Source organism: Hydra vulgaris, chromosome 03 (assembly GCF_038396675.1).
Source record: "Hydra vulgaris chromosome 03, alternate assembly HydraT2T_AEP".
Taxonomy (NCBI): domain Eukaryota; kingdom Metazoa; phylum Cnidaria; class Hydrozoa; order Anthoathecata; family Hydridae; genus Hydra; species Hydra vulgaris.
The window spans coordinates 62,597,501-62,612,180 of NC_088922.1; the positions used below are offsets into that span (position 1 = coordinate 62,597,501).

At 26.8% G+C, this 14,680-nt stretch overlaps 1 protein-coding gene across 1 annotated transcript in view; it reads left to right on the plus strand.

Moving 5' to 3' along the window:
- Positions 1–14,426, plus strand: part of LOC101239667 (phosphatidylinositide phosphatase SAC2) — a 65,118-nt gene extending 50,692 nt beyond the window's left edge. The window contains exons 20-24 of the mRNA XM_065793943.1: positions 1,258–1,453; positions 3,678–3,752; positions 4,893–4,966; positions 12,103–12,228; positions 13,584–14,426. Coding sequence (XP_065650015.1) covers positions 1,258–1,453; positions 3,678–3,752; positions 4,893–4,966; positions 12,103–12,228; positions 13,584–14,287 — 1,175 coding nt within the window. The 3' untranslated portion in view covers positions 14,288–14,426. The remainder of the gene's footprint in view (positions 1–1,257; positions 1,454–3,677; positions 3,753–4,892; positions 4,967–12,102; positions 12,229–13,583) is intronic.
- Positions 14,427–14,680: the final 254 nt, after the last annotated feature.

Below are 14,680 nucleotides of genomic sequence, written 5' to 3' on the forward strand. Positions count from 1 at the left end.
TACAAATGTTATCGACAATTAATCGAATTGTTCAAAATGATAATTTATTAATTATATATTTATATATAATTTATATATATTTATATATAATTTATTAATTATTTATTATTAACAAGTTTTATATAAATATGATAAAAATTTCAAAAACTTCCTTATTTGAAATATGTACAAAAAAAAAAAATTACATTTTAGATAAGGGACTTTTAAAATGAATATTTTTGTATTTATTAGGATATTTTGTTTATTTGTTTTTTTTACTAAAATCTTAATTATTTAGTTGGGTTTGAGTTTGGCACATTTAAAGTGTCAACCTGGATATATATGGTACTTTAAAACATGCAGTTGTTTCTGCGGTAATTTGTGCAGTGGATATCACAGCATTTCAATGGTTTCTGTACAGCAACATATGTGCATATTGGTACATATAATGTTATATATGTTTTCTAAAGAATATATGAAGACTAATTGAATAAAACAATAATTGTTTACTCTTTCTCATTTTCAGAAAAATGAAATTTTGTGTTAGAAGACATCCAGTATAAGTCTACAACTTTTTTTTTCTTGAATAACAGAGCAATTGTTGTTCAAAACAGTAGTTGCGCACAGATTTTTGATTTATCTTATTATATTTTCTTCTAAAGAAAAAGTACAATATAGTGCTTTTAGATTTCACTTTGAATAATGTCATATTCATTATATTATATTAGTAATAACATTGTGCAAATTTTTTTTGTTTTTATTTTATACAAACTTGTGTGGTGTAAATAATGATGCATAGAGGCATCGGCATTGGCTCTAAATTCGAATTAATATTTATTTATTTTTTATTAATAGGTTAATTAGAATTTTTTTCAAATACAATGGTGACAGTTAATTTTAATACTTGCTTATTTGCTAAAGTTTCTTAACTCTTAGTTGCTTTGCTTATTGTTGATTTATATATATATAAATTTATATGTGTGTGTGTGTGTGTGTATTTAAAGGTTTAGTGGTTGCAGATATGTCTATATAATAACTTAGGCTTATACTTGTATTTTGGTTTATGGAGTTATTATATTTTTCATACAATGTATAAACACAAAAATTAAAAATCTGATTTTTAAAACAATTGGTATTAGCCGATGGTTACCAAGACAGATACTGATGCATCAGCTAAATGAATGGTTAATGCACCGGTATTGGCTGATGCCAATGCATTGACGCATCTCTAGTGTAAATACACCAAGTTTTTTAAAAACTAAATTATTTTTGATCTAGATATGATGCTTGGAAACCCTGTAACAGAAGATTTGTTGTTGATTGATGGAAGCGCAATTGTTAATGAAGAAGATGAAATATGGACTTCTGAAAAAGAAGAGTGTATTACTCAACTTGTGCGGCACTCTGAACTATCTCTTCTTCCTAAAAATGAGGAATGTCTTGGTGGTTGGGCATTAGTTGACCCATTCACTTTGTAAATAATTTATTTATAAATATTTATACATTTATATTTTTTATTATTCACATAAGTCATCATGAATTATTACTGCTGAAATCATATAAAAGAGACCTAAAAATGAGGAATCTCTTGGTGGTTGAGCATTAGTTGACCCATTCACTTTGTAAATAGTTTATTTATAAATATTTATACATTTATATTTTTTATTATTCACATAAGTCATCATGAATTATTGCTGCTGAAATCATAAAAAGGAGATCTATTACAGCAACAAAAAATTAACATATCAAAACATTAAAATTAGCAAGTGAAAACAGATTTAGACATACTTTTGAAATAAGTACTTTATTTAAAAGTACTTATTTCAAAAGTAGAAATTGCATCAATTTTCTACGTTTGAAATAAGTACTTTTAAATAAAGTGTCTAAATCTGTTTTCACTTGCTAATTTTAATGTTTTGATGTGTTAAATCTGATATCATTTGCTTTAATTAAAAATTAAGAAGTTTTTATATGTATTTTTATAAAAGTTTTTATATGTATTTTTATAAAAATTAATAAGTTTTTATATAAATATGCACTTCAAATGAAAAAATTGGATTCTATTATTTGTCAACTTTTAGCTAATCAATATTGATGTAGACACATGAAAATTTATTTAAAATATACCTTTAGTACTAAAATTAATTTATTTAAGTCATTTTTATGCTTCCAAAAATTACAGTTTTACTCATTGTCGCATCATAAAAATGTTATTTTAACCATCAATTTATTTGCATAATCCAAATTAATTTAGTGTAAAAATAAAGATAATATGTTCAATTTTTTGTTGGTCAGATTTTATACTTTATAAAATATATATATTTCAAGAAAATAACAAAAGAACTTTGGCAATTTTCATGTAACGTAAGTTAACAAAAACATGATAAAGTTTTGTTTTTTCTAAAATTTAGTTAAAAAACTTAAATATTTTAATAATATATGCAAAAGAATATTAAATATAACATTTTTACATTTAAAGTTTTGAATAACAGTGCTTAGTTAAAGCACATTTTAGTTTTAAATTTGTGTAACGTAAGTTAAAACTACATGTGTTTACTAAAGTTCTGGCATTTTTTTGTAAAATTTTTGTTGTTTACAAAATGAACACATTTTTACCTAATTCCTATTTGGTTAATATTTTTGTTTTAGTAAACAAATCGTTTGTAAATGCAATCAAGGGGGTTGTCCATAAAGTACATCACCCTATATTTGTCAATTTTCAAACCCTTCTCTCCTGTCACAAATGATCATATATATCTGCACCCCCTCTCCCTCCTAAACTGTGATAGCAGTTTTTATGTCAAAAATATTTTAAAAGATTTAAATGTAATACTTTACAGCATTTTAAAAATTCAACTTAATGAAAATAAGGCAATACGCATAAACATGCAACGCGTTAATAAAATTTTCAACAAACTAAAAGATTTTCTCATTTAAATGATTTAATAAGTATTAATAAAGTTGTCATACTAAAGTAACTTTTTAAAGTTGCTCTTGGTCTTGCGGATAAAACTGTTTTTTGATTTGACAACTTTAATAAATGTTATGAAAAATAAGTCAAGAAGAGTGACACCAGTTTTTTAAAATTGTCTTTGTTAATTATTTTGATGAATGAGTTCAATACTTTTTCAATTCTTTTGTTTTCTTTTGTTAACTCTAAAAAATCTAACTCTTGATAATGAATATAAAAATATCACAATGATAATCGCTCAGTAACATAAGTGATGTAACGTAAGTTAAATATATAGTATAAAAAAAACAAGTCTACTTTCCTTGGCCAGTCACCTCTGATAAATTTTTAAATATTTTTTAAATTGGTATAGTGTTCTCAACATCTTGTGAAAGTTTCTAATACAAACCGCTTTACTGATTTGCAGAAAGCTGACCTAAAAGTTTAAGCAATTTTTTTATCTTGTTTTCCGTGTAACATAAGTTAAGTGGCATTTTCAGTAATAAGTTTGCCCTCTTTTAGCCAAACTCAAAACTTTTTAGCTTATTTTATTCTTTAGACTAACAGCTTTCATACAAAATAGTTAAAAATTTAATTTACAGTTTAAATAGGCAAATACTTGATAAAGTTGTTGATAACATGTAACGTAAGTTAAAAATGAAATTGCCCATATGTAAAAAGTAATTTAACATATTAGAAAAACATTTTGATAAAATTTAACATTAGTTTAATATTTTTAATATTTCAGCGTTAACCCCACAGAATCTCCACAAGATGAAGATATAATTTTACTACTGACACATCAAGCATATTATGTGGCAAGGTTTCAACATTTATTTTTTTTTATTTTTTTTTGCATTTGATTGATTTATTAGATATTGAATTGTTCATTTTGAAAAACTTTTTTTTTTTTCTTTTTTTTTTTTCAACATCTTCACTTCCATTAAGGCTGCTAGCAAACACTGTTAGAGTTGGAAGTTACTGGAAGAGAAAAGATAAAGTTTACAGAGCAAGATAGCAATTGACTGACGTCCTAAAATATTGCAAATAATATGAATCAAGAAATCAAAATGAAGGAAAAAAAAACTAGACAAATAGGAATTTTTAGAGCACTTAAGAACAGTCACAGTAAAAGAATGAGAGTTAATAAAAGACAAGTAACACAAGAATAAATTTTAGTAGATAGACCAGTGCCCATTATAGTATTAATAGAAAAGAGAAATAGAAGCAACATTATGACGATGTGATAATGATTGGAGGTTGGTTGTAAGAGCAGGTTTAACTATGTTTCCAATGTGTTTTTGCACCTTTTTTAAAAGAGAAAGGGCGTCATTGGAAGATCCGCTCCAGATGTGGCAACAGTATTCGATACAAGGACGGATTTGAAATTTATAGAGATAATGAGTAGAATCTGGAGTAAAAATTGGCGAGCACGATAAAGAGGTGCGACCTTAGCAGATGCTAATTTTGCAATCGATTTGATATATGGTTTCCAAGAAAGATTGGAAGTAAGAGTTAATCCTAGAAGATGAAGGATAGATGACTCATTGAGTACATTACAGTTTATAAATATAGGAAGATCTAGATTATTGCGATAGCGATTAGCTGAAAACAAAAGAGTTTTATCTGAGTCAAAGTTCACCAGCCACTGAGCCCTATCCTATAGCAGAAAGAAGATCCTTTTCAAGCTCAAATGCCCCCTCCAAGCAATCAGAGAGTGTTGGCTTCTTATCTAGACATATACAACTATTACTTAATAACTTAATATGCAACTGTTGCATATTAAGTAATTACTATAAGTTTTAAAGTCAAAAGTTTCATTGTAAGGTCAAGTTAATATTAGTAATTACACTGAATAAAAAACATCACATAAGCATATTTTTTATATTTTTTTTCAATTAAATTTTTCTATTTTTAACATATTTTATTATTTTACATAATTTTTACATATTTTATTGTCTAGGTACAGCGATGCATTCGAACAACTATTTTCTTATCAGCGAATTCCATTAAAAGATCTTGTCAAAATTGAAATAGGTATTGCTTAAAGTTTTTAAATGCTAACTAAAATGAAGGTGGTTTATTTTTTTTTGTTTTTTTTTTATGCTAATCTAAGTATGCAAAGATATGTATATATATATATATATATATATATATATATATATATATATATATATATATATATATATATATATATTTGAAAAATATTAAAAGGTTTCCACTTAGTCTATAACTTTTGAAGTACCTGTAAATAAGTATCTGGTTGTGCTTTAACCATTAGAGTATTATCAAAGCTGTGTTTCAGAATAATAACCAATAAAGTACTTGGCTTGTTTTTTTTTTTGTAATGTTAATTATATTAATATAGTTATATATGGTGTATGTAAAAAGTACTAGGGAGGGTCACTGTGTACTTTGCGTGTACAGTTGTGCTAGAAGCAACTTTTTGCTTTTAACTTGTTCTTTAAAAACTAAAAATTAACAAGAAAAAAATTTAAAAAAGTTAAAACTAACAAGAAAAAAATGGGTGCCAAAAAATTTTTTTTACATTTGGGGCTGGGACCCATGATGTCAAACTTCCTAATGTCAACAAAAAAAAAATATTACTAAATTTAGAAAATATGTATGTTATATAAAAGAGCTTGTCAAGCGGAAAAAAATAGTATAAAAATAACCATATGCTGAAAGCGTTTCCTTCCCAAGATATAACAACTTACAGAGTGTATAAATTACAGACTTAAAATTTACAGACCGGCACAAGAGAAAAAAAAGCAAGGTTTTTTATTTCAATTTTGTTATATATTCAGATGAATTTTGCTTACAGAATTTTTATTAATGTAAATTTATATTCAAAGCAAGTATCTATTAAATATATGCTTAAAGGATCGTTTTAATGGAATTTAAAGTTGTTTAATTTGTTTGATTTTTCATATTGACAAATGTCATTTTAAATGTTTTTTATTAAAAAGATAAAGTTGTATATCAATTTTTTAGAAAGCTCAGGAGTGTTTTGGAATCTATACCACAATGGCATCACACTTATATATTTGTCAAAACAGAAAAACCAAATTCTAAGTTTACATAAATATAAGCTTATAAATATAAATATTATTCTTTTATATCGGATTATCAGATTCAGTATCAGATTCTCTAGTTTCTCGTCACTTCAATTGTGAATATTGGTGTTTACACACCCTGTGCATTTACACATGCAAAGTTGCTTTTATAACACTTGCATCTTTTTGTATTGCAATCACCACTACATCCACAAACACTAAAGGGGAGGAAGGCAGTCTGTTAATATTGGATCAAGAGAGTCACCATTGATCTCCCAGCCAAAGCCTTCAGTAGGAGGAAGATTTTGTAAAGGTTTGTGAGATCATTTTAACACTAGACATACAAAATGAGTTCTAAATATTTTGTTTTTTAGAGTGCTCATGGTAGGTGGTAACTGTGCAGCATCTTGATGATACTTTTAGAAGAGTATCCAACTTAGCTTAGCCAAGATTGATATGTTATTGGGCATATTTTTATTCCATAAATGTTGACTACAAAAAGTTCTTCTGATCTTTTTCCAGTTTGTAAGTATTTTGAAAGAGGTAGATATTCACAGTAAAATAATAGCAACGAAAGTACATCTGTATCTGGGGAGAAAACAGCATTCTGAAAACATATTACATCTTGCAATATCATGGAGCACAAGTAGAGTGTCTGTCTTTTCATGATCATGGCTTAGCAACTTTATATCAAAACTGGAGATATTTGTGACTGTTTTTAACTCATGTGTAATTGAAAAATATATTCTTTGACCTTATAGTGCATCATTAGTATATTTGATATAGTTATGTCGCTTATATATTATGCAGTTATATATTAGATAACAAATTTTTTAATGACAAACTGCTAATATCTCTATTATCTATTATCTTTATTGTACTTTAAATTGTTTCCAGACGTTCGCTTCAATCTTGTTCCAGTTTTAAGAAACTGATTGATATAGCAATCAAATACAAGTTTAGTTTTGTTGTGACCATTTACAATTTTCAATAGTGATATAACAAGATGTTTGGCGAAGTCCAAAAGAAAAATTAGAACGAGCAATTTTCCTTTTAATATTTAAAATCTTAAATAACTCTTTTAAATAACTCTTTTTCTTGGTCCCGCAATAAACCTGTATTCGACTTTAATTCTAAACCGCATAAGTGTGTAAACTCCCACAATGAACTCAATTATTAACTTATGGTTTTTTAAACCTTAACTCTGCAAAGTCTATCTATCAACCATCTGGAATAGTTAAATAGGCTAATTCCAAGTAAAACTTAGTTTATTTTCGCTTCTAATGAGGTTGTTTTGTATTGATAAAACTGGACAGAGAGTAAATCTTTGATAAATTCATTTTTGTACTAATAAAACTGGTCAAAGATAAAACTGGTCTTTGATTAATTCATTCTTTAGAATAAAATGAGGATTTCCATTGATATTTTTAAAAGATGAATTAATTTTCAAAGCAGTTGCATTAGTTAATAGTTTTCCAATACTGCCAATAACAGTTCTCTATTTGTTGCTGGTCAAACTTTTTCTATCAAGAATTTTTATCAAGTGCCGCAGGAAGTTTATATGTATGAAGTGCAGAAACCAGCCAGTTCATTTTCATTTCCAATTTCCTTTCTCGTCCTTGGGTTTTTCCATTTGACCATCCTGTTTTAACATTCCTTTTAAACTTTTATCAGTGCCATTCTTTTTCAAAAATTCATATATATATTTGGAGCATTAATTTTAGTTTTTTTAAGTTTTTGCAGGTGTGAAGCAGAAAAAATACTAACCACTGAGCACTTGATATACTGTATGATGTTCAGCTTATATTTAGATTAATAGAACTTTTGTATTACCAATTCTACCATCAAAAAAACTCAATCAATAATGCAAGTTCTGCATTGAGCTCTAAACTCTATACAGCAAGACTGCATAATTTTTTCATTAGCTCTCATAACTTTAGTGTTATCAATAACTTGGTAGAATCTTCTTTAAATATCTCTGCATCCATCTGAACTGTAGTCGCAATAAATTATGCATATTAAAGCCATATGGTATATGGTACAGTGTCTCAAAAAATTATCCAACCAAACAAGTTTTTCCCAAAAAAAAATGTTTACGCTCTAAATTATACTAAAAACAATGAATAGCAATACTTACTTTGTCTGTGTTTTTAATTCTTTTGGGAATAGCATGTTATTTAACGTTCATATTTTTTGATTCATACTTCAGTTGGTTTAATATTTGTCCTAAAAGAAATAGGCTTGTAAAAAAATTATCAGACCAAGCAATATTTAGGTAAGTTTAATTAATTTTATGTGAAATTTGTTGAAATATTTTAGCAAATTTTTATACAAATAATGAAATTGCATAACAAAATACTGTTTTTTTGTTTTAAAAAAAAAGTTTTGTATAAAAAAAAGGTTTCATGTTTTTTTAAGTAAAATGGACTGTTTCTCAGAGAAATTTAGCTGTTGATCTAGTCAATCAGGGTAAAACCTATCGTCAGGTGCAGCAAAAGACTGGAATTCCTCATAATACAGTATCGGACATAACGAAGAAGTATAATTTGATCGGAACAACAGCCACAAAAGAATGGCAGGGTCACAAAAAAAGAAAAATTTAATCATACAAGTCAAGAAAAATCATTTCATTTCTGCTCGAAAACTAGCTGAGCTAGCTGAGCTAGCTGAAGAGAATTATGGAATCAAATTATCCCATCTGACAATCAGAAATCGTATCCGAAACCAGGGATTTCAAAATTGACTTCTGTGTAATAAACCATATTTGAGTAAGAAATACATGAAAAGAAGATTGGAGTTTGCTAAGAAGTTTAAAAACATGCCATTAAGTTTCTGGAAAAAGATTCTGTGAAGCGACGAATCGAAATTCAACTTAAAGTCATCTGATGGAGCCCAAGAAGTTTGGAGAAAAGCCAGAGAAGCCTACAAATTAACCTGTGTGAGAAGAACTGTCAAGTATGGTGGTGGTAACATGATGGTATGGGGTTCAATGGCTTGGAAGGGTGTCGGAAGGGATAGTATTGATACTATTGATCAGGTGCAATACAGAAACATATTAAAGCAAAATTTGAAGTCATCTGCTTCAAAACTTTGGCTAGGATCTGATTTTACATTTCAGCAATATAACGATCCCAAGCATAAAAGCAAAACCAAGGAGTGGTTTGCTGAAAATAATGTTGAGGTTTTGGAATGGCCTGCACAATCACCGGACCTTAATCCCATTGAACATTTGTGGGAAATTTTAGACCGAAAAGTCGAAGATCGGTCATTTTCCAAAAAAGACAACCTCAAAGTGGCAATTGAAGAAACCTGGGAAAAGATTCAATCAGAAGAAACAAAATCTTTAGTCGAATCAATGCCTAGACGTCTAGAAGCTGTAATCCAAGCAAAGAGAGGCCTGACAAAGTATTAAAATAATTGTTTTGTTATATAATAATTTATTATGAAACAAATAATGTGTTTGGTCGAATATTTTTTTGACAATATAAAAACGACCCAAGTTCCTTTATTTTAAGACTGAAAACTTTGTGATTCATATTTTACATTAAAACAAATAAAATCTATTTAAAAACATGCTCTTTTATTTTTATTAATCTTGAGTTTACCAAAAAAATCAAAATTTACAAAAATACAGCACTTTTTTTAGGAAAAATATTTTTTTAAATGTTTGGTCAGATAATTTTTTGAGACACTGTATATAGCTTTAATACATAGTATACCTTAATACAATAGCTTTAATACCATACGTTTATTAAATCTACTTTTATAATTCCTATGTCCTCATATATGATCTTGAACTTCATTCTGTCAACACATTAGACCGAGTTCCTTATTACTGCTTGTTATTAAATATTTATTGCCAAATGATTCTTCTGTCTGGCCAAATTCAAATTGAAAACTTTTTTCCTTATTTGTAATTGCAATCTAGTTGCAATTCTTTGTATGTTTTTTGTTTTAACTACATTATTATACTTGTTTACTTGTTATAAAGTAAATGAATTTTCATTAATCAATGTTTTGTAGTAATTTTAAGTAATGTTTTATATTTTTATTTTAAATTTTAATTATTTATAGTTGTTATTTTTTGAGAAAGTAACAATTTGGCAATTACAATTTAGTATATGTATATATATATATATAGTATATATATATATATATATCAAGCAATTTGCCAAGTTTATACACAAATCTATCTTTATTTTTAAAGCTTTTTCCTTGGTAACATAGGTGTATGATTTGCTACATCATACACGAATGTTACACCATACATGAATGTTACATCATACACGAATGTTACAGTAAAATAATTTTCTATGTGTTACAAGATAACCAATTAAAGCATTGGCATGGTTCCATTTATTAATCGTTCATTAAATATAATATTGGACAACTTCTTTCGATTTTATTGTTTGTTTTTTTGTAAAAACAGGCTATATCTAAAAAAATCAAATGCCAAAAATCCTGGATCTGTGCCTGTACAGCTCAAAATCAAATTGGGTTTGCAACTTTTTCTATGAAAATTTTGTTTTTTATAACTGCTATACATTTTTTATAAGATTTAAATTCAGGGAATCCTGGGTTCACTGTTTTTACTTTCTCATTTTCCTGGGTGTTATTTTATTTATTTATTTTGACCGCATTTGCTTTGACTCTGAACATCTAATGGGAGTGTATTTGTCAATTTGTTTCATAGCATGACTTGATATACCACATTTTCTTGATATTTCACTTAGTAATTAATTTCTCAGGTATGTAGGTCAAAAAAACTGAATTTTTTTTTCCCCAGTCTTTTCTTCTTCTTTTTTTCCATTTTATAAGTTAGAACTTTTAGACAATTTTTTTTGGTATAAAAGCAGTAATTAATTTATATCGAAAATTATGTAACACAATATTTTAAAAAAGATTCAAATTTTTATTATGCAAATCCAAATCACAAAAATTTGGCAAAAAATTTACAAAAAACATCAATTCACTTTAACAAAATGGCACAAATGAGATTTGTGTTTTTTCATGGAAAAAGAGCAAATTTGGCAAATTTTCTAATCCCACTTACTCGTTTGTTATTGCTCTGTTCTGTTTTGCTCAAAAGACCACTCTACTTTGCAGAATACATTTAAAGTTATTTGTATATATATATATTTGTATTTTTGTTAGGGATTTAACAGACGTGTATTAGAGGTGTAACGGTGATTTAAAATTTACTTTGTCAGAATCAATTCATATTATAGTACAGTATATATATATATTTTCAGAGTTATTAAGATAATTAAGATATTATACTTTGAACTTTTCCATTGATTTTCTTCAGCTCCAATAATTTCAAATCATAAGTTATAGTTAAAGATCTAAGTTTAGAAAGCAGCACATTTTATCAAATTTGAGAATGGTGATTCAAGGCAATTTTGTCTTATTATTATTAAAAATTTAAGCTATAAAATTTATTAAAAATTTGCTACTTGTGGATTAAAAATCTTAGTTTAAGCTTCTGGCTTCGATAAATCTCTGTTGCTTCCTAATTATAAATTAATTAGTAATAATAAATTTATAAATTAGTTTTAAATTGTTAAAATTGTAAAATATTTTGAACCATATAAACTAAATAAGTAAATAAGTATTTTATTCTATTAGATAAAGGATGATTTTAGTATTCACTAAAATTATTATTTTATTTTCTAATTTAATAATTATATTTATTTACTTTATTTTTTTAATTATTACTATATTTATACTTAAGTTTTTGGAATTTAGCTTTTTATAGTTTTAATCAATTTTTATAGCTGTTGCCTCTACCCTGTATGTATTATATAGTTGCCTCTACCCTGTATGTATTATATAGTTGCCTCTACCCTGTATGTATTATATAGTTGCCTCTACCCTGTATGTATTATATAGTTGCCTCTACCCTGTATGTATTATATAGTTGCCTCTACCCTGTATGTATTATATAGTTGCCTCTACCCTATTTTATACTGAAAAAAGGTTGCATTAGGACAATGGGGGAAAGTTTTCATTGGGATAAGGGGAATTTATACTTTTTTTTGTTAGTGAATTAAAGTTTTGCAATGTATGTGCTGTTTTTTTTATTTTTTTTTTCGATTTTTTTTTTGTAAATTTCAGGCACTGAAAGTTTCTATTATAAAAATCAGTTTGTTTTCATGCGACTCCATTACAAGTATAACAATACTAGTGGGTTTTTTCATACTGTTAGAGCTGTTCAAAAGAGATCTGCAGAGGAATCAAAAGGTAACAGGTTATTGAAAGTCAATTAAATTTGGTAATTAGCGCTTTTTTATGTGCACTTTTGTAATTTTATCTAAATGCTTATATGGGTGTTTAAGTATAATAGAACTCCCAACCTGCCTCTTTCTTTCTCTCCTTCATACTCTATGAAATATAAATTTGTATCTTACAATTTAAAACCTTTTTTATTTACAGATTAACTTTATTGACAAAAAAAACCCAGTTTTGATTAAGTTGACTGAATGTCTTTTTTATTAAGTTGACTCAATGTCTCTTTTAAGTATTCTTGCACACAATTCAAGTAAAATAAGATGTGTAAAAATTTACTTAATTTTTCTAGTGTTAGAAAATTCAAAGTAATAATTTGACCTATCTGGTTAAATAATTTTTAGGTCAATTATTTGACCTATCTGGTCAAATAAATTTTAGCTCAATTATTTAACCTATCTGGTCAAATAATTTTTTTCAAAAAAAAAAACATTAGATTTTTTTTTTTAAATATGTACAACAAACCTCAATAGCATTCTAACAGTTTTTCTTCAATATTTCTTATATTAAACATCTTTCCGCTATTTAATCTTTTAAAACCTTCTGTGGCTACATCTACATGCTCAATATCCACATACAATCAGCCTTTCTTTTTTTCAAAAACTCAATGTTTTTCAAAGCGTTACCAAGTATAAATTAGAACTTTTTGAAGTACATGTACTCAAACTATGTTAAGCACTGTTCCTCCAATATCTTAATACCACTACTCTATCATCATTCGTCTCAACTATGTGAGATAATAAAATGTCTCTCGTAGTACTCTCTCATTAATTATCTCAACAATTATCTCAACTATTTGAGACAATGCAATGCATATCTTCCTCTAAATTATTAAACGATTTCTGTCCAAGGTTTTGAGAAATATTTTTTCCTTTTATCAAACTTTACCTCACACCAGCTTCAAAATAATTAATAGTATATAATAATTAATAATAAATTAATAATAAATAATAATTAAAATAATTAAGAATACAGAATACTTAATTATTAAAGTTATTAATTTAATATAGTAATGGATACGAAAGTTACTAAATAAATATTTTTTTTTATTTTGAAATTTTTTTTTATGGCATTAGTAATTAATTTTAGAAAACGTTGGAATTATAATTTTTTTTTACACAATCAGAAGTTAGAATTAATATTGATCTATCACCACTTTTTATAGTAGTTTGTAATAGTCAACATTATGTCAAAAATATTTGTGAGTTGTAGAAAGTTTTAAACAATACAAATATCTTTCATATATTTTTATTATTTTATATTTTATTATTTTATATATTTTTTATTAATTTTAAAATTATTTTTGTTAGGTATTTTGTTATCAATAGCTGACATGTTTCTTTCTGTTGCACATTATGAAGGGCTTGCCCTTAAAATAAATGAAGTAAAATTCGATAAAAAACGTTCAAAGAGCCATTTAAATATTCAGCCTTTGTCTTCTAAACGTACTTTAAGCTATTCTAGTCGCTTAAAGTCTCACGAAGACTTAAAGCTTGATGATGGCTTATGTGAAAATCATGTAAACAATCCTCTTATACAACTCGAAAATGATTCGAAACCTGACATAAAAAAAAACTTACTTGACACTACTCCGACTTTAGAAGAGTCAAAGAAAAATCTTACTTCAGAAATCACTATAGTCAAATCTCACAGCGAAGGAGAGTTAGCGAATCAAATTGCTAAAACTTTTACGTCTTCCCGCGTTGATGCTTTTCTTCGAAAAACCAAGTCTGCCCTCGTTAATGTTGCTCCTAAAGTTCGAGATATATCATTACGCGAAAGTCCAGATGAACTCAAGACTAAGTCGCAAAAAAATGACAATCCTGCTCATATTTTGGAATTTAAGAATTCGCTCAAGAAGCTTCCTGAGTTTCGCAACAAACTTCAATCAGCATTTGCTCACCAAAAACTTCAATCAGCTTTTGCTCACCAAAGAACGCGCAGAAAAGTAAATTTAACAGAAGAACAGTTAGAAAAAAGAAGGAATTGCAAAACGAAAATATACGAATTGTAATTAGGCTTTATTTTGGTATCCATAATCAGTTTCATTAAAATTAGTAAATTAATACATATAATTATTTTTAGTTAAAATAATTTATTTTTAAGATAAAATTAAAATGATTTATTTTTAAGAGAAAAATTTTATTTTTAAAAAGTTTTTTTATAATAAGAAATATGTTCATAAAAGGTTTCGTATTTTTTGCGTTAATTTGACAAGCGTACGGGCAGGAGAGCTAAATATTTGACAAGCGTACGGGCAGGAGAGCTAAATATTTATAGGAAAAAAGTACCTATACAAATATTTTTAAACTTATTAAAATAAAAATATCAGAATAATATCTGTAATTTTATAATAAAAATATCAAAATAGTATCTGCGTTTTCAACAACAAAAAATCTGGTTGATT